The sequence below is a fragment of the Citrus clementina genome, unplaced genomic scaffold (genome assembly GCF_000493195.1).
Source record: "Citrus clementina cultivar Clemenules unplaced genomic scaffold, Citrus_clementina_v1.0 scaffold_6, whole genome shotgun sequence".
NCBI classification, from domain to species: domain Eukaryota; kingdom Viridiplantae; phylum Streptophyta; class Magnoliopsida; order Sapindales; family Rutaceae; genus Citrus; species Citrus x clementina.
The window spans coordinates 6,288,167-6,309,615 of NW_006262139.1; the positions used below are offsets into that span (position 1 = coordinate 6,288,167).

The following is a 21,449-nucleotide window of genomic DNA, read 5'->3' on the forward strand; positions in this document are numbered from 1 at the left end:
ATTAACACACGTAACGTTCTAAAATCTTAATATAGACTCGTAAATACGTAAATATTTGTCAAAGCTGACTTTTTTTTTGTTAAACTTGACTTGCCGTGTCATCATCACCCTCAATCTCCCGAGTGCTAATAATTATTATGAAGGGAAATACTATTATTTTGGATTTGTTGGTGACAACATTTTAAATTTTCACATTAGAAGATATTTTTTTAATTAACTCCTACAAAGAAGAGTATAAGTGCAAGTTGTGCACCCAACACATTGCGGGGCAATTGTAAATATAGGTAGCGTTTACTTTTTGGATTGGATTGGGAATCTTGAGGAGTGAGAATACTAGGATTGAGAGTGTGGAGTGGGAGTAGGAGTAGGTTATTTATTTACACTGGAATGGAAGTATGTAATAGATATCAGAATCCAATTTATGTGTTTACTTTGTCTTGGATCGGGAGTAAATAGTTTTAAATTATAATTTTATCCTTATTTAAAGAATTATAGTTTTAATTACAAAACTAATAAAAAATATATTTAATGAATAATATTTATTTTATTATATTTGTAAATTTATTATAATTATTAATATTCTTAATTATGAACAATAAATTATTAATTTTAATATAAAATGAAACCTTATTTTATTTTATTCAATATAGTTATATTAAATTTATTATTATATAAAATAATAATATAATATTATTTAGTACAAAATTAATATTTTCTTAGAATAAACTATTTATTATTATTATTATTATTATTAAATAAATATAGTACTATTATTTTTAAAATAAATATAATAATATTATATTTATTAATTCTCTATTAATATAATAATATTATTTTAAAATAATTTTAACTTATAATCAATGCAAATTATTATTTAGTTAAATATAATAATATTATTCAAATAAATATAATATTATTTATTTTATTTTATTAATTATAAAATATTAAATTAAAAAAAATAAAAGGGTAAAAAAGGGAGAGGTGGGAGTGGATTCTCACTCCCACTCCCCACTCCAAAAATGGGTGGGGCCCACGGAGTGGGATTCCCACTCCCTTCCCATTTTAAAAAAGTAAACGTTGGAGTGGGAGGAATCCACACTCCTCGCTCCCACTCCAGCAAGTAAACACAACAATAATATATTGTACTGTATTATACAATATTATATTTTAATAATATTATGTAGTATTTGGTGTTATAGTATATTGTATTAATTTTGAATTAAATTAATATTATTTAAATTATTTATTTATTATTATTATTATTATGTTATTACTTATATTAAATCAATTATTTTGTATTAATTACTAATATATAAATATAAAACAATATTACCAATTCATAAACTTTTGAGTCTTTATTCTAACATTCTCAGCATTTTTAAGTGTCACAAACTAACATCCAACTACATCTTCCGCAGTGAATTAGTGCATGTTCTTATCATTAAAATAAATGGAACATGAGAAATCATCCCCATTTGACATAATGTTTGCCCTAGCCGTTGAAGGAATATCTTATGATGAAAAGAATAAAGATGGCCAATGAGTCAGACGGCACTTGGCACGGCACGCACGTGAACTGGACTGAGCTTAGAATTTTAAGCACGCGGGCTTTAAAAGTACGACACGATTAGAGATGGGATAAAACACGGCACGGGAAAAAAACTCACAATTAGCACGTTTCATTTTTTAATAAAAATAAACTTAAAATTTCATGATTTTACAAATAACTTGAAATTGAATCTTTTAATATATTTTATTAGTGCAAGTTTTCTAAATTCATTTAATTCTTAGTTAAAAAATATTATAATTGATTTATGTTTATAATCTATTAAATAAATAATTGATATAATGATTTTAATAAATAAAATTATAAATATCATAATTTATAAATATGAATTAATATTATTATGAACTATTATCTATGACTCTATGTGAGTTCGAGTTAATAATTAAGTTAACTCTTAAAAAAAATTTATTATTGTTGTTGTTGTTAAGTATTAAAAAAATTATAATACTATATGGTCAAACTTAATAATTAATATTATATTTTCTTACTATTATTAGTTTATTATTATTGAATATGGACTTGAGTTTTGAATTTTTGATTTTATCAAATTTGAATAAAAGCACATGAACCTAAAAAAGTATATAAGCTTAAAAAAATACACCAACAACTTGGCATGTGCTTTTAAAAAACTAAAAAAAGAAAAAAGAAAAAAGCTTATCAGACCTTTTTTCTTTAGCATGGCATGACCCACGTCACAACATGTGTGTTGGGCTGGGCCTAAATAATAAAAAAAAAAATTAGGCACGGCACGACATTACACACATAGTGGGTACCGCACGACACGAGGACGAACACACATAACCCTTCCTTTGATGGATCGGGGTGGCACAGCATGGTCCATTAGCCACCTCTAGAAAAGAATGCCAAAGTTTGCTTTTTTTTGAATTTTGGTTGATACCGGCAAACATAATGTTAAGCTTGGATACATGAATGTATCTATATATGGAGAAATTTTACATAATCAAATCTACTATCCTGAAATAACACAAGGCCAGATGTTTTGATTTAATTGGTATCAATTAATCAGGAATAAAAATTACAAGCTATATATCCCTAGAAACTATTTTTGTCAAGAGTTCAAATAATTTTAGAGTGTTCAATTTGAACTTTTCGACATCAAAATATAGCTTAAAGAGTACATACTGCTCAAAATCACTAAGGCAACCAAATCCTTGATTATTAGCTAACTTGTATGATTTAATGTATTGATCTAGAAAATGTTACATTGCATACCATATATGGTTTGATAGGTAAGTGTCTTTAGTTATAGGAGAGCTTTCAAAATCAAACTTGGACTTCTCTTTTTAATGATATTCAGGATTTAATAAACAATGCTTATAGTTGTCTTGAAACTACACAAAACCAAAAGTTTTTGAATTAACTATATCCATTCATTAGGATTCAAATTAGAAATTATATATCCCTAAAAAGTTGTACTTATCAAGAGTTTGAATAATTTTACAGTGTTCAATTTAGAGTTCTCCATATAAACATATATGTAAAGAATATCAACTACTTAGAAGTATTGAAGTAACTAACTTAGAAGCATAGTTTGTTTTAGTTCTTTAGTTTAGCCTCTTTCCTCAAAGATCACGTCCGCCTGAAATTATATGCTCAATATTCCTATGATTTTATAGTTTCTTTTTTCTTTTTTGTTTACAAACAATCAAACATGTGTGTGATTTTAAAATAGCGGCCAATAAATGATTGCATAGCCCAAATCTCCACACAATCCTATCTCTACTTAAGAACAAAATAAACATAAAAATTCCAAATACCAAATTATAAAGATTTGTATATAGTATTAACCTTGTTGATAAATGTCAATAGCTTTCTTGTAGTGATAGCTTAGATATTTACTTTGAACAGAAATTGTTTCAAAACTAACAATTTGATTAATTGAAGAAAAAACTCCACTCAAATTTAATCTTTTATGAGATATCACTATCATTACTCTATAGAAAAAAAAATGAGTTTAAATGGTTAGAATTCTTGGAATTACTATCTGGATCTTGGAATTGGCTGAAGCCTTCGGTGGCCACCCATACAGTTTGAAACATTCTCACATTTTCACTTGAATAACATATTCTATTTAATAACATGAAACTCAATAAAATATATGAACTCATATACAAAACCAACATTGATAAGGTTGTTTAATTAGACTTTATAATTTATTTTACCCTATTCATCTTATAATTATGAAACACCAATAAACATCATTTATTATTAGTGTTTCATAACTTTAATAAGTTGTAATATCAAGCCAAGCACCAAAAAGTGGCAATATATAATTAATGTGAAGACTCAATATTGCTAAACTCAAAATTGTTGAAATAGTACTTAGATCAAATCTTAATTCGATAATATGATTTGATTATCATATAATTAAGGTTAAAGGGGTAAATTGGCTCTTCTAAATTGACTATCTTCAATCACCCTCCTTATTTTTTAAAACTTCAAGTTACTCCCATTTTTATTTAAAAGATAAGGAAAAACAATTGAGGTGGGTTGATTTTTTTTTTTTGGGTATTCTTTATAAAAATAAGAGGTAAATTGAGGTTATTAGAAGTAATAGATGATTTGAAGATAGTCAATTTATGAATATGATAAATCAAAATTAACCCTATAATTAGGGGTGAGCACGGTTCGGTCCGGTTCTGATCGAAATTAAGTAGAATCGATTTAAATCGGTTATTTTAAAAAAAGAACCAAATAAGAACCGAACTCAATAAAAACCAAACATAAACAGATCTTTTCGGATCAGTTCGGTTCGATTTAGATTTTTCGGTTTTGGGCCTATTTTGAATTTCTAAATTTTTAGCCCATTAGGCCTCATGACTATAACAATTTTTTTCAATAATTAATTTATCCTAATTTCATTACAAATATTAACAATAAATACAAAGTATTCAAAACACATTTTATCACTAATATCTTATTAATTACTAATAATGTACTTACAAAATATGAGATATTAAGATTTCAAAATACATAATCAAACTCCAATATTCAATCTACATAAACATAATGTTGTAAAGACAAATAACAATAATAACAATTAAAACTTACAACACAAAATAAAAAGAAAATTTGAAAACAAACATCAACAATAATTTTTAAATATATATATATACCCGTAATCGTGTGTGTGTATGCCTATTTTAGTTATCGTACGCAACTAATTAAAATTTAACACGTGTCTATTTAAATAAAATTTCAAGAATAACCCGGTTTTTCGGTTTAGCTGAGTGAACCGAATACCGAACCTGCATTTCGGTTTTTTTACAAACCGTATATTTCAGTTATTTTTTAAAATTAAAACCGGTCCCAACGAAATGGTTCGGATAAGTTCGGTTCGGTTTTCTCTAGTGCACGGGTTTTTTGCCCACCCCTACCTATAATCAAACTAATTTCAAAATCTACTTTGAAAGCATGCCAATGGATATGTTCACTATTGTGAGATTTTCTTATTCTAACATATGCCAATAGAAGATTGGAAGATATATATATTTGTCCTATAGTAAAATATAAATAATACGCATTTTATTTCAACATGTTTATATTTCATTGATGTATTGAAAATTGGACTACTGTATGAAATATCATGTGATATCTTTCATATGACCTTAGACTAGTGTATCACATGTCCATGAAATATGGTTTACTTTATTAATATATGAATTGATTTTGACCAATATCCCTATCTTATATTTTAGTTCATAATACTTAAGACTGTATTTTCCTTCAATTAATAGGTCGATTTAGATAATTTTTTTTTTATTACATTGATATTACAACTAGATTATAACTGATATTATATGAGAATATTATTGATATTTATAATCAAAGTATTACTAGAACTAGTATCATTAGTTTTTATGAAGTACTATCTAGATTTTTACCTTTATTAATATTCGAGGGACATTTACTCCATTCATATTTTGTAAGGGAGAACATTATCTCTATTTAATTATTTATTATAATTGAGAAAGGAATTTAACCTCCAAAATTCAAACTTTTCAAACCTTTCATTCTTTTTATTTTTTTATTTTTTTTAAGGCTATCAAAGTTATCTTCCCTTCTCAACCTAAAGTTTTTTGTAAGGCTAGCAAAATTCTTATGTAAACTAGTTGTGATTTAAGGATGGAAGAAAAATATTTGGCTTCATTTGGTATCACTTTTCTAAAGTAGGGGCGGAGCCAGGATTAAAATTTTGGAGGAGTAAAAATCTTACAAAAATAATTTTTTATGGGTTAAAAAATTAAAAATTTATTTAACTATTTACCTAAACTATTAATTTATTAAACTCGCTGGGATCAAATCATTGAAAAAATTCATTTTAAAAACTAAAATTATAAATATATCACTTGTATCCGTGTAATTGTTTTCTTTAAGAACAACAATTATTCAATGTAATTTTTTTTTATAAGACTAGCTAGTGCCATCTCCAAGTAGAGTTTTTATAATAAAGTTTTTAATAGTTTGGTTGTGATCGTGAGCTTTTATGAGCAATCATAAAATTAACTTATTATATAATTTTTTAAAATTTATATTATGAAAGTAATTAAATAAAATTGTGAAATAAATAATGAACCTTTTGGATATTTAACTTATTAAAAAGCTCGAAATCGATAAAAATAATTTTTTTAATTAGTTGTAAACTTCAAAAGCTATTCAAGTTAAAAAAAAAAAAAGATGAGCTTTTGACATTATTAAAGCACTTTTTTTAGTAAGTATACAACTAATCCAAACAGCACGTTGGGATAAAAAAGCTCTTAATGAGTTGGGTTTGTGCACATTCTAAATAATAGGGGGCACAAAAGCAAGAGTAATCACCATTGAATTGATTCATTTGCAATAATCTATCAAAGAGAATTTTGGGTTTATGGGGCACCATTGAATTTATTCTTGTATTAAGAAAGTGATGTTCTATTGAAGATGACGAAAAAACAGGTTGTGGGTAACTTTGGATGAAATGGATTGTATTTAAACAACTAAATAACACCAAATTTTTATTTTAATTTGGGATATGATGTGATAAAATGAGAGCTTATAAAAGTGCTCCTCTTGCAAAAGTAATTTTTTTTTTCAATTAAGCTTAAACCTACTAATAACATAACCCCGACTTAACCTAAAACTATTTCACAATTGAGTTCTTAACCTAAAACTATTTCACAATTGAGTTCTTACCGATTAGATTAAATTGAATACTTTCTACTCATCTTAAATCGTATTGGGTTGAATTGAGTGTTAGTCTGATCCAACCCGCATGTGCTCACCCCCACTCATAGGAATTTTCCAAGATTTCTGTTTAGACAACTTGAGGGTAATTTTATAGTATAATTTGAGTTATGAATTTGAACCTTATATTGCCTAGATTTTATTGAGTGGTGAATTTACAAGTACAAGCTTTGTGTCTCTTGTTTTATAAATTTATCCTTTTTCATTTTTTTGGGTAGTTGGGCTTTTGTATCTCTTAAATATGATTTCATTATTTTCCTCGCAGAATTTGTCTTAATATTAATAATTCATTATCATATTGATGAAAATGTGACGTATTTTTTACTATTTTCACTTCACAAAGCATTAAATGAAAGATGAATAAAATTTTGACTTGTTTGTCAAAATTAAGTCAAAATTTTAAATTTACTTTTGGGTTACTTAGAGATGATAATGGATAATATCTATTGCAGATTTGTCATTATCAAATCTGTACCCGTAAAAAAATTTAAATTATCAAATTCACCTATAATTCGTTGTGGATTTTTTTTTTAAAAGGGACTTGGTGTGGGTTTTGATAATCACTAAACCCACAATGGTACCCAATATATATATATATTTTGGGTTTCCTAAAAAAATTTGTTACTATATTTATTTGTTTACTGCGGCTCACTGATTTCATTCGATCTCGTTCCAAAAGTATGCTATCATGATTAATTGGTTTATATAAGAGTTTTTAAGTTAAATGAGCAAGCTGTTTTGCTTGAAACTCATATCCATATTTTAATGCGGAAATTACGGTGCATGCATTACTTATGACTAATTTAAACAGCCGCGACAAATTGCTCTATTCTATTACAATAGTCAAATTTTATATGTCGTTTGACTAAAAAAGAATCAAATAGTTAATAATAGTGGACCATAGCAATAAATTAACCATGAATTTCTTAAATTTATAGAAACTGTAAAGAGAACACCTATTTTAATAGGAGATGAGACAATGAGTAAGGGAGACGAAAGTGATGAACTAGACAAATATTAAAGGTAGCGATAGCAGCGGTGGCAACAGCAACATCAACAGCCGCAAAATCAGTGGCGGCGGCAGCGGCAACACAACATGTTGTTGTCAGCGGAAAAGGGTGTTGGCTAGCATTGGCTATTTGGCTATCGTGGGTGTGCGGGTGTGGGGCTGTAGAGCGTTTAGAAGTTGACGAGTGCGTTTGAAATTGAGAATAAATAATTATAATTTAAAAATTATAGTATTAAATTATTTAGTAAATATTAACTGCTGTAACTTAAAAATATATTGATATAATTTTTCATTTATACGAGAGAAAATTTATTATGTTTTTAATAATTTTATTAAAATTATTATTTAAAATTTATGTTTATTATATATTATTAATTTTTGCTTTGTAGTTATAACTTTTTTTTTTCTACAAAACTATAATTTAAAAGCTGCAGTATCTCAATTCCCAACATTATCTATATTAGGTACTTAGGTTGCCAATAACTTTCGTTTAAAATATTTTTTAGTGTAATTTTTTATTAAAATTTTACAAAATTAATAAATTCACAACATGTGAATTTAGGCAGATTTACTGATAATTTTGTCATTTCTAAATAAGTGTGCGTATGTTATTTCACCTAAAAATAATCCACTAAAGTGGACGAAATTTGCTAATATATAGGTGTAAGGTAGAATTCCATGCTCCTCTTGAAAAAAAAAAACAAAAGAATGAAAATTCCGAAGGAAGTGCTATGCCATCAGTGAAGACTGGAGTTTTTAACACCCCTTTAAAATTTATTTCTTAAAATGCCTACAATTTAATTTATAAAATACAAACCCATTTTATAAATTAACAATCTTCTCATATTTTACTCTAAAAAAAGCAATTATTCTAAGTTTTTATTTATAAATACATATAAATCCTAAATTCTTAAATTATTTTTTTATTATGTAATTTTTATTTTCATATTTTTTTCCAAAAAATTCTTTAATTAAAATTTAAAATATAAATAAAATGATGAAATGAGTTGGGTATAAAAAAAATTGCTAAAATGATAATTTATTAAATGTATAATTGAATTCCAATGAAAATAAAAAAACGAATTAACTTAGTTTTTAGTTATTTAGAAATTTTCAATTAAAGAGAGGTTTTATGAGAAATTATTGGGGTGTCGAAGGATGAACACATCAGTGAAACCAACGTCGGCCCAGAAACGCCTGCACCGTTCTTTGCTCGAATGAGCGTATTTCGGTTTAGTCAGTTAATTACGGATTCTGCCACTAGCCCCTCTTCCAGCTAAGAGTTAAGCCATCACACACACACTCTCTCTCTCTCTCAGAGTTTGGTCACTTTCGTTTCGCCTCCCAATACTCTCTTCCTCTTTCACTTAATTTTCAAAATTCCCCAAATTAAACAAACCCTAATTAACCATAGTGTCTTCAAATCCGATCCCCGTCTATCATTTCCCCCAAATCAGTTTCCTTCACAATTCGCAATGTCCCTAATCTGATATCATTTTATCCGTGGACGGTCCGTTTGCTTTCATTTTTCATTTCAGAAAATGTCGGTCTTTAATCTCAAATTTGACTGAGTAATTAAATATTTGTTTGTTCAATTTTTTTAGGTTTTTGCTGATTTGATTGCGGAGGCATGAAGCGAGAGCTAGATTATGAGCTGGCGGGTTCACTCGATGAGACTTCGACTCAGTCTCTGCCCCAAGCTGGGATTCAGGCGAGTGATTGTGTGAAAGCTGCTTGTGAGAATGTTAGATGTAAGAGATTTAAAGTTACGAAGGTGAACGGTTTTATTGTTTATAGCCGTGTGAAAAGGTCTCGCTTCAGTAATTCTGATGATTTGTTGGAGGATGATGTTATTGATAAGAGAATTAATAGCAAAATCCACGAGGGCCGTATTAATAAGGTGGTAAAAAATGTACTTAATGAGAATGGGATCGTGGAATCTGTTGTTGAAGAGGAGAACCAACTAGTCCAAATAGCTGTTGAAAATGTGATTGAGGAAACCGTAAAGGGTAAGAAAGCTCCAATTTGTAAAGAGGAACCTATTAGTGAAGTAGAGTGTTTTCCTCGTAAGGAAGGAGGCAGTGAGGTGAGCAATGGTTTGAATAAGAAATGTCTTAAGCGACCATCGGCGATGAAGCCCAAGGTGGAGCCGGTAGAGGTTTTGGTTACCCAATCAGAAGGTTTTGGAAATGAATCAATGTCACTAATAGAAGTGGAGGCAATAGCTGAAGGAAGTGCATTGACAAGTCCCAAAAAGAACTTGGAATTGAAAATGTCCAAAAAGATCTCTCTGAATAAGAAGCCAATGACTGTCACTGAGCTTTTCGAGACTGGTTTGCTTGATGGGGTAACAGTTGTTTACATGGGTGGCATTAAGGTTGATTCTTTATACCTATTCTTTGATTTCTTATTCTTATAATTGATTGTTTTTCTTTCTTTCTGCAAGATGTAGTGATGTTTTGCTGCATAATTTATGGTTTAAGGCTTAACGTTGGCTGCACCGTAGTTTCAGGCTTCTGGTCTCCGAGGCATAATTAGAGATGGTGGAATTCTGTGTTCATGTTCTTTGTGCAATGGATGCAGAGTGAGTATTATTTATTTATATATTTGGTAGCATTATTTAGTTTCCAAAATTTTTTCTTGAACTGATTAATGCCTTAGTTAACTGCCTTCTTCCTTCTTACTGTAGGTTATTCCACCATCCAAATTTGAGATTCATGCTTGTAAGCAATATAGACGTGCATCACAATACATTGTTGAAGAATGAGAAGAGCTTACTGGAAGTTATGAGGGCGAGCAGAAAGTGTTCCTCTGCCTATATGGAAAGCAACTCTTCAAAGTGCTCTTAGTTCTTTGCCTGAGGAAAAATCATTTGCCTGTGTGAGATGCAAGGGTGAGCAGGCGTTATTTATTTACTCATTGCAAGTGAGTTCGAGCCGTGATAATATTAAACATTGACCTTCTTGATGGCTTTCATTTTCAATGACTAGGGACCTTCCCGATAACCTGTGTTGGAAAGACAGGGCCTGGGCCTCTATGCAATTCATGTGTAAAGTCAAAAAAACCACAAGGCACCATGACTTATACAACTGGTATAAGAATCAGGTATGAAAACTTTAATAGTCACTTGTGCAGCATTGTAGTTGATTTCTCTTCTGTTATGATTTGGAGGTCACTTATATTGAGAAGGCAAGTTACACACTTGTGGACATGGTTATATTCGTCCATGTCTGACTGGTGAATGTATGGTCATGACAAGGAAGGATATCTTTTAATGTTATTTAGAAAATATGTAGAAATAGGAGGTGCTTTGTATTATATCATTAAGATACTTTCATGACTTACTATTTTATTATTTGTTTTGTTGTCTTACAGGATGAACAAATATTTGAGGAACTTTGATAATATTTTGACGATACATTATAATTAATTAGATTTTAATTATCTTAATATGAGTAATAATACTGCACATTTAAATTTGTATCTCAAGTACCCTCTCTGAAATGATATCTCAAGTACCTTTTTTTTTTACTGAGATTTTGTTTTTTAAAATACTAGTGCTAAAATCTTCCTTTGCCTAAAGGTCTGAAGTGTTCTTTAGCTTATATATCTATATATATGACTTCTAAAACTTCCGTTGGAAAGTTGTGATGATACTTCATTGTTAAGAAGTGAGGTGTGGTGTCTAGTGGGCTGTTGATTAAGAATTTCAGGCCATGTTTACTTTTGCAGCATTACAGATTAAAGAGTGAGGATCCACCTGGTTTAGCTGTTGAGGTGTTGTGGTGATTTATCCAGTAGTTATTTGATGAAAAATCTATTGCACCTTTAGTATTTTTGGCAAAATTATTTTGCAGTAGCTGTGGCTTAGAAGCCACATCACCATAATAGAAATTAGCAAGTGGAGCCTTGGTTGATTTTAGATGAGTTTCTTTTTGGTCACTGATCAATAATTTTTGGGCAATTTGGTAATCTCTGAGGGAAATAGGGGAAAACTTGTTGAACTGTGTGGAAATAACATATGCAGCTGATAGAAGATGCATAAATTAGCTCTTGAAGTACAACATACTTTTATTTCTATCTTTTTGACAAGAAATTGGAATCAATTTTAATAATAAAAGAAGAGAAATTACAAAGTTAATAAAATCAGTTTATTTCTAGTTGATAAAACATTCCCTGAAATAGTTCATGAACTGCAAGGAACTTCCAAAACAAGCTTTGCCAAAATCTTTCAACTCGATCTTTATGCTAAGAAATTGGACACAATTTCGTTAATAAAAGATGAGAAAATGCGTAGTCGTTGAAGCAATAAATTTGTGACAGACTTTTTTCTACAAACCATAATATTTAAACAGTATTATGTCTAATGTCATTGAAGCAGTTGAGTACTTGTCATGATCTATTACTGTGGGAGAACTAGATTACATATCTGGTCCATGTGCAATGTTGATGTGGATAGTGTTAAATGTTCCTTTAGCCATAGTTCACTCTGAACATCATCTTCCCTTGAACTTTTATATTGTTTACTTTTTTTTTTAAAGAGACGTATAGACCAATCAAGTGACAATGAATTTGAGTAATATACTGATCTAAGTGGTACGCTTATGATTCGATTCCTTGCAATAATCTGAAGCCTTGTGGTGTTACACCTTTCTGCTTTGGAGCAGTGAAGCTGGGTTTTTAATGTATCATATTTTAATACGGGTACCATCTTTAAACCTTCAATCTACTTTTTTGTTTTTCAGGGCGTCAGGACCAAAGTTGGTTTCAAGGTCCTCCGAAAATGATTCAATGTGTATTTCTTATCAGAATAATAAGCGCGAAAGGAAGAAAACAAGAAAGTTGGTGTTCTTGAGTTCTTGTTGGTTCATTCATAGCTCTTAAGATTTTTGCTTTCCATTTAAAGGGTTCAATTAGTTGTTTTGTCTATGAAAACATCAACATTTTTATACCTGACGTAATTTTTATTTGTTTCTGTGCTATTCCAGGTTGTTAGAAGCAGATCTAGTTTCAAAGTCGTCCTCCAAAAGTGTTTCGCTTCGTAATCTTTTAAAAACTAGGAGTCCATGGGAATTAACGAGAAAGTTAGTACCCTTTGATGTCTTGTTGGTTTGTTTTTGGTGTGACATGTGTCTTGCTTAATATTCGGTTTCCATTTCTCACAAGTAATCACCAATCTCTTTCATTCTCTTGTTGATAGACTATGGAAGATTATACGACATAATCCCAACTACAATATTCTGTTTGTTTTTTAGTTCGTTATGTATCTGGTAGGTGGATTTCATCTTGTCTCTTATGCCCTTCTATCTGCATTGATTTCAGCTCATCAAGACCGGGTTTGATCGCAAATTCTACCCCAGTTACTTCAGTGTATAAATCTTCCCAGAGTCAGAGACAATGTAAAATAACTAAAAAGTGGGTAGCCTTTTTTTGCTGTTGGCTCAAGTTCTTCCCGCCCCCGCCGCCCCCCCCCCCCCAACGCACGCCCAAAAAAAAAAAAAAATCTCTTTAGTTGAATATATTTTAATAGATGTCAGTTAATATAGAGTATTTGTTGATATATGCATTCCCTTTTTTCTTGATGTGAATCTGTACTTTTTCAGGTCAAAGAAAACAGTTTTAATCTCAAAACCATTCGAAAATGCTTCACCGCCTCTCTCCTTCCCAAATAAGAGTCGATGGAATATAACCCCGAAGTTGGTACCATTTTATTGTATCTCTTGGTTCAAGTATTTTGCTTTCCATTTGTGGTAAAAAATCTCTTGTTTGTTGGATTTCTATTGTCTTCAGAGATCAGAGGTTGCATAAATTGGTTTTTGATGAGAGTGGATTGCCTGATGGAACTGAAGTAGGGTATTATGCATGTGGACAGGTTGAGCTAAAGATCATAAAAAACTTTTGTGTTTTCATTTCTTGTTTTGTTTAATTGATTTACTTTTTGTGGGCAGAAATTGCTTGAGGGTTACAAGAATGGCTTGGGCATAATTTGCCATTGCTGCAATAGTGAGGTACTTTCTGTTGCTGCCTGAATTTCGTTGTTCTTTATCCTTACTATTAGAGATGTTGACTTTTTTAGATATAACATGTAGGTCAGCCCCTCACAATTTGAAGCTCATGCAGGTTGGTCTTCTCGCAGAAAACCGTAAGTGTTTGTTGAAAAATTTTCAGCTCTCTTAATAATATTTTTTTTTTTGGGGATAAATTTTTCAATTTAGTGATGTTTGTTTCTTTGTTCTCTTTGGCAGTTATGCACATATTTATACTTCTAATGGAGTCTCACTCCATGAATTGGCTATATCTCTCTCTAAAGGTCGTCAGTATCCTGGCAAAGATAATGATGACTTGTGCACCATTTGTGCAGATGGTGGGAATCTTTTGCCTTGTGATGGATGCCCAAGGGCCTTCCACAAAGGTGAAATCTGAAGTCTATTGATTATGAAGTAAATTTATGATGTTTGCTTTACATCTATATAATATTAAAGTTTATACGGTATATTTTAAACTGATTAGTTATGCTTGGGGTAGGCCCAGATCCTTTTCCAACTAGCCTTGTACTCGAATACAGGGACTTTCCTTTTCAATAAATTTAGGTTTTGGTTATTTCATTCATGTTTAAAAGCAAATCCTTTAGCTGAAACTTCATTTAGTTTACTTTTTGTCAATGTAGGTTTTGTAATTTAATAAGTTTGTTGCTTTGTTTATTTCTACATACTATTGCTTAGGCTACAATCTGCACATGTTTATGCTGCATATATTTTCCCTGAAAATGGTCCCTTATGTTATAGATGGAGCACCAGCTCATCATCTAGTCCAGTCAGAGAGTTATGTTATACTGGGATTTTGAGAACGAACGAGTGATTCTAAACATGTTACCACACTTCTTATTCAGAAAGAAACCATCAATGAACAATAGGATATTTGTCTACCATACAAATTGTTTTGAGTAGTTGTAATCATTTGGTTTTAGCTTCTTTCCCCTCTTTGTCCCACTATCTCTCAATTTTGTTACTTGTGGCCCAATTATCTAACTGGTTGGTAATTGTTTCCGTTGTGTTGTTAAATCTATGTAAAATATCTAGTTTAGGAATTCTTGTTCACTTTAATCAACAGTACAGCGTGGGTTACAGTTCTGTGATCTTCATTTCTTGCATCTGATCTGCTGTTTTTTGAATTCAAAGATTTGTGCAATTGGTACTCTCTCCCTATTTGTATGGTAGCAACAGAGCCAGATCCAGCTCATGACCAGTGGGGCCTTGAGAAAATAAATTCTTATAATTAAAGAGAAAATTATTGAAGTTTCTAATTAGTTCCTGTTAAATCTATTAAAACAGCCCTTGGTAAATTTATAAAAATAGCCCCTATGACTCATAAAATTTAAACTTCAAAAATTATAAAAGCCCACGGTAACTCATGGGTGGTTTTACTATTATTTAATTTAGTCCCTGTTAAATCTATTAAAATAACCTCCATAAACTCATAAACCCATGAAATTTCAGTTTTTACATCTTCTTGTTGTGTAATTTAGTTCCTGGTAAATCTTTTTTTTTGATCCACCACTGGAGGGGCAAGGGAGGGCTGAAGTATGCTGTTACTTATCTATGGGTTGTGTTTAGATACTTAGTGTTTTTGTCATCCTGTCCCAGTCATCTATCCTCAAGCATCAAAATTTTGCCTGCTTTTTGTTATGGCATCCTCTTGCACTTCAACAGCTAGTCCCATTTGTAAAAATTAATTGTTTTAGGGGTAAGGGCAGATGTAATTTTTTATAATTCTTATTTATGTAATTTCTAATTGCTTTCTATTTATCATTGCAAAAATTATACGTCTCACCACCAACCACCATCATCTATTGCCGCCAGCCATTGTGTCGTATGTTAAGGTTGCCACTGACACCATTGAAATCCTTACGGTCAATCGACTCAACCTAGCAAACGTTTTTGGTGTTCAAATTCCCATTTGCTTACAAAGTAAAAAGAACTGACCACCATATAATGTCGGCAGTGATGGTGGTGCACTTCCACAACAGTTGCATAGATTAATGGCAGCAACGTTCCAAAACTCGCTGATGTTTAACGCGTATGTTATATTGTCGCTGGTTTCCTTTGCTGCACAACAGAATCTTGAAGGCCATTACTGCAATTAAGTAGATTGGTTGTTGAGGATTTAAATGACATTGGTGGGAACCCCAACTGATAACAGAAAACGGTGTAAGCGATTAGAGTTGGTGACTGGTTTTACTTTTAAAATATTTTAAAGAAAGTCATATGATATAATATAAAACCTTCGTTTTATTAAGGGATTTCAAATTTGGGCAAGAGTGTACTTACCCTGTTCAATGATGGTGAGATGTTCATTTTAATGGCCAAGTATAATGTTTGGGGAGGGATTGATCCCTTATAAGAATTTGTGGACTTTTTTTATGTTTGTTTGTAAACAATGGGGGTCGAGTGAATTAGCCCTGATAGTTTCCCCACATGCAGTCGTGTACTTCTACATATTTTTCTGAATTTTTAAGATTAAATTCTGATATTACTCAAGTTGCGCACTTATTTTCTTATTTATACTTAGGTTTTGTATTTTGAATAATCCATCTGAATGATCTGTGGTGTTATCTCAGAATATTTAGTTGCCTCTCTAGATTATGACGTACCTGTTCTTGATTGCATGAGATACTGGTTTATGCAGAATGTGCATCTCTATCTAGTATTCCACAAGGTGATTGGTACTGCAAATATTGCCAGAATATGTTTGAGAGAAAAAGGTTTCTGCAACATGATGCTAATGCTGTAGAAGCTGGAAGGGTTTCTGGAGTTGATTCTGTAGAACAGATAACCAAGAGATGCATTCGAATTGTCAAAAACTTAGAAGCCGAACTTAGTGGATGTTTGTTATGCAGGTGATTATTGCAGTTCTAATCTGAACTCTGCTGAAGCTATTTGATTGAGTAATGACCTTTATTATTCAGTTTTTACCTTGTTACCATAATATATTTGCTGGTCTGTGCTGCCTTGTAATGATGCTCGTTTTTCTCCACAAGTCTGTTTTGAGTTAGCTGTTGCTTAAAATTTTTTTTTTTTTTCGATTTATCCAGAGGTTGTGATTTTAGCAAATCAGGATTTGGTCCGCGCACAATTCTACTTTGTGATCAGGTAGTCTTATATGTCTCTCATTTCATTCTGTATATCATTTGAGATCTCAGGTGCTTTGAGAATCTTGTGACTAATTGTATGCTTCTTATATTTCCAATGTTCTGCCAGTGTGAGAGAGAATTTCACGTTGGGTGTTTGAAGAAGCATAAAATGGCAGATCTGAGGGTGTGTGCATATGCGATTCTTGTCTTTTCTTTTTATGTGGAATGCATTGTGTTCATGTCTGCGTCCTAAACAATGGACATGAATCTCCAATTAGTAATACTTATGCCGCCGACTTTACAGGAACTACCCAAAGGGAAGTGGTTTTGCTGCATGGATTGCAGTAGGATCAATTCTGTTTTGCAGAATTTGCTGGTTCAGGAAGCCGAGAAGCTCCCAGAGTTTCATTTGAATGCTATCAAGAAGTATGCTGGAAACAGTCTGGAGACTGTTAGTGATATTGATGTGAGATGGCGGCTTCTTAGTGGAAAAGCAGCTACTCCTGAAACTCGGCTGTTGCTTTCACAAGCTGTTGCAATCTTCCATGTAAGTACTTGTTGTACTTTACCTAGGCACTTAAAATTTGTGGCGATTGATGGCTGCAACTTTTATAAAGGTGATAATGCCAATTGTTTTACCCATCTGCAATCAGGATGTCTTTATTCATAACATTTGAGTCTAATGTACTAACTTGGTTGATTTTAATTATATATATACACTCAAGAGTCCCTTTTGTAATTGGGTCTAGTTTTTGTACTTTTCTTTTTATCCCAAGATGAAATTAATTTTTAGACAAATGGAGTACTAGTTTTCCCTTTAACATGAAACATAGGTACTGCGGTTACGATTATATCGGTGCAGTCCTAGCTTCTAAGATTTGTGAACCTACATCAGGTGTATTTATGTCTTCAAGATTTCTAAAGCACCATCAGGTGATTTTTATGTATTTGTTTACCAATTCTAAATATCTGTGTGTGGTAGAACACCCTGTTGACAATTGGTCTTCTGTGAGACCAGTTTGAACTGTCTGCCCTAAATAGTTTTGGTGTTATTTCACTTAGAAGGAAAGGAGAGTTGCTGGTCTTGATTTCTTTTTAGAGCTGTAGCACCGCAATGAATGACATGGCACCTGCTGACTACACCGATCACTCCTTACATAGAACCTTTACATCTTTTAAGAACGATGAGATTAATGACCATATGCCTTCGTAACTTGGTGTTCATCATGAATAAGCTCCAGTATGTAGTTCTGCTAGATAGTTTTGAACTATGCATAAAAGGATCAATAGTATGTTACTTGACCGAAATTTCTGAATATGTGCCACAGGATTGCTTCGACCCTATAGTTGATTCAATAAGCGGACGCGATCTTATTCCATCCATGGTCTATGGGTAAGCATAATATCACTTTGTTTTCTTCCCATTTTCTGTTTCTATTTCTTGTCTGGTTAATTATACTCATGTATCTCTGTCACACACCCAGAAGGAATTTAAGGGGCCAAGAATTTGGGGGAATGTACTGTGCGATATTGACTGTCAAGTAAGAAATAGTTTCTAATGACTAAACTAGGCATAAGGCATCTGTATAAATGTTGACATCTTATTTCACCAATTTTACAGCTCATCTGTTGTATCAGCTGGAATACTACGTGTATTTGGACAAGAAGTTGCAGAACTCCCTTTAGTTGCAACAAGTAAAATCAACCATGGCAAGGTGAGATAACTGCTCATCTATTGACCGTTGCGTTAGGAAAAGAGTGCAGGATTTGTATTCTCCTAGTTGCTATAATTTTTAATGTTTCTACTGAGCTGGCTGTTGTACGGTATTCTAACATTATTTTTGTATGTTTTATGCAATCTTGTCCTCAAAACTATTGGACTGATGAGCATTTGGGCATCATGCTATTTCTCACCATCACTGGATGTACAAGACTTCACGATGTTTACATATACTATCGAACATTTTGAGTTTTGACAAATAGAATGTCTTTTAATTATGGTCTTGAGGAATAGATTAAAATTAATGAAAAGATTTTAAAAATGTATGTATATTATTTGAGTATTAATGCTCTTCTGGATTGCATACGTTTTAATTTTTTTTTTTCAATTTGTTTGTTGAGGCTTTGGTCATCTGGAAAAAGTTCTGTATAATGTTGGGTTTACTCTTCTTTAGGAAATTATTAAAATAATTCTCAGACATACAACACTTTTGCAACCTATTTGTTTCATCAGCGCAATATATTAACCAATTTGATATATCAGGGCTACTTTCAATTACTGTTCGCCTGCATCGAGAAGCTGCTGTCGTTCTTGCGTGTAAAGAGCATTGTACTCCCAGCAGCCGAAGAAGCAGAATCGATATGGACAGATAAATTTGGTTTCAAGAAGATAGATCCAGAACTGGTATGTCGTTGATGAATTTTTATGTATGCTTACGTATTTCGGGCTGTGCATCTGTTCTCTGACACTGAGATCACATCTATTCAGCTTAGCATATACAGAAAGCGGTGTTCTCAGTTGGTCACCTTCAAGGGAACATCTATGCTACAGAAAAGGGTCCCTGCCTGTCGAATTGGGAGTAGTAGTACTGACTCAACGGAATGCGTTAGTGGGGTGGAAGTGGGATGAAGGATTGCTGCGGTTTTGGGGTTCAGGAAACCAAATTGCACTGTAGTTATTTAATTGCATGTATATGATTTTAGATATTGTAGCTCTGCATAAATGTAAAAGTTCATTTTCTTTGGAGTGTCAATTTAGAAAAATCAGTCGTTGCTTTTAAATCTCCTTGGTAATTTTTCTAGGAATTCCGACAGGCATCGCATAAAGATTGTATGTTGAAACCCCTTTTTCCTCGTATTTATAACCGGAATTTATATGTAGTTCTAGATGGTCCAATAATGATGTCATTTCTGGTCAAATTATTTATTTTTGGCACTCAACCAAACGGATTACTTTAAGAAAGTCCAGTTGCTTTCAAGTGCCTTTTACGGAAGCTAATTCATGGTTCAGTTGATCTTGTGGATATATTTCTAGTTGAAGAGAGCCTGTACGCCGATTGGTGGATCTTAGATAATTTCTTTTCCCCTTGAAGTAAAGTCATGCTGTAATTCTTAGATGAGCTGCGGATCAGGACTTAAATTTTGTACCCCTCCTTTTAAATTCGCATGTAGGCGGTGGGCGTTTGGTTCGCGTAACCGAACCTGAAATTTAATTGAACCATTTTTGGTTTCGTTCAGTTTGATCTTAAAAATTAATTGGATTGTGAATATTTAGATTCAATTTTGAGTTAAAATAAAATCCAATATGAGATACATTTAAATATAAAAAATTAAAGAAATCTAAATCTAATAAAAAAAAATCAATTTCCTCCAAATCTCTATCCAGATTGAATTGTGACTTGAAATTAACCAGAACTTAATTGAATTAATTTGAGTTGAATTCTCGAACCCAAACAGGTTGCAACTCCAACCGAAACCTAAAATAGTCGAGCTGAAACCCAAAATGCCCACCCCTAACCACACGTGCTGCTAAACTGATAGTAAGCAACGCTAGCTTGCTGGTAGACATTTGCACTCTTCTTTGAAATCATAATTGTAAAAAACATTATTATCCAGATATCATTTAGTGTCTATTAAAATTTTTTTTTATTTGTGTAGGTTCATTTTACCTCAAACGGTGAGTGAGCGAGTTTGCTTCCTTGCTCTCGGCTTTTCGTCTTTGAGAAGATCCTTGACGTCAATGGTAGTACCTGCAATGGCATTTTGTCAAAGAGTGGAGGAGCGTGACTGTATGACACCATGTGTCCATTCTTCTAGATATAAAAGGAATTATTCCGGACAAAATAATACCAAACATAAAATTCTAAGGAACTTATAAAAAATGACAAGGAAGAATTGGACTCATACTTATTCCAAAATTTACGGCTTGTAGAAAACACGCTCAAAGTCATAAGAATAGGGAAACAAACAAATATGTAATAAATTTGTATGTTTTTCCACAGTCAAACTCACGTCTACGTGTAAAGCAACAACGGGTGATACATGTCATTAGGGATAGGATTTAAGGCAAAATCCTAAATTCACGTCACCTATCATGTATAAATAGAAGTCGATCTTTAAGAAAGAAAAGGTCTTTGGCCATTATGAGGACACTGTCCATTCAATGAAAAAAATTCATCTTTTTCCAATTTTTTCTTCTTTAGTCTTAGATAAACATTAACTTGGGCATTAGAGTGCCTTTTTAGGTACCCATGCCGGCTCTAAAATTGATCCATACTATCAAGTTTTCCACAACTACAAATAATTGTGAAGGTAAAAATTTTAGCACTTTTAAATTTAATGAAGAATTTTGAAGGGGTCAAAAGTCTTACTTTACTCTTAATTTTTAAAAGATATATTTCATTTTGTTACCGTTCAAGAAGGAAAATGATTGATGATATCTAAACCTGAATATTTTGATTTTTGAACTTATTTCACAGAAAAAATATAAAAGTATTTTG

The 21,449-nt window shown here is 31.7% G+C and overlaps 1 protein-coding gene across 1 annotated transcript; it reads left to right on the forward strand.

Annotated features, from left to right (window-relative positions):
* Window positions 1–8,980: 8,980 nt before the first annotated feature.
* On the forward strand, window positions 8,981–19,849 carry LOC18039521. Its single transcript, XM_024181867.1, is given in 24 exon segments — window positions 8,981–9,330; window positions 9,425–10,197; window positions 10,327–10,404; window positions 10,510–10,574; window positions 10,576–10,621; window positions 10,623–10,713; window positions 10,811–10,925; window positions 12,566–12,661; window positions 12,809–12,904; window positions 13,143–13,235; window positions 13,424–13,516; window positions 13,611–13,692; window positions 13,769–13,828; window positions 13,910–13,962; window positions 14,066–14,232; window positions 16,506–16,716; window positions 16,912–16,969; window positions 17,078–17,134; window positions 17,255–17,497; window positions 18,279–18,343; window positions 18,435–18,491; window positions 18,572–18,665; window positions 19,214–19,354; window positions 19,439–19,849. Coding segments are annotated over 23 exon segments (2,949 nt in total). The 5' UTR covers window positions 8,981–9,330; window positions 9,425–9,450; the 3' UTR covers window positions 19,580–19,849.
* The last annotated feature ends 1,600 nt before the right edge of the window (window positions 19,850–21,449 follow it).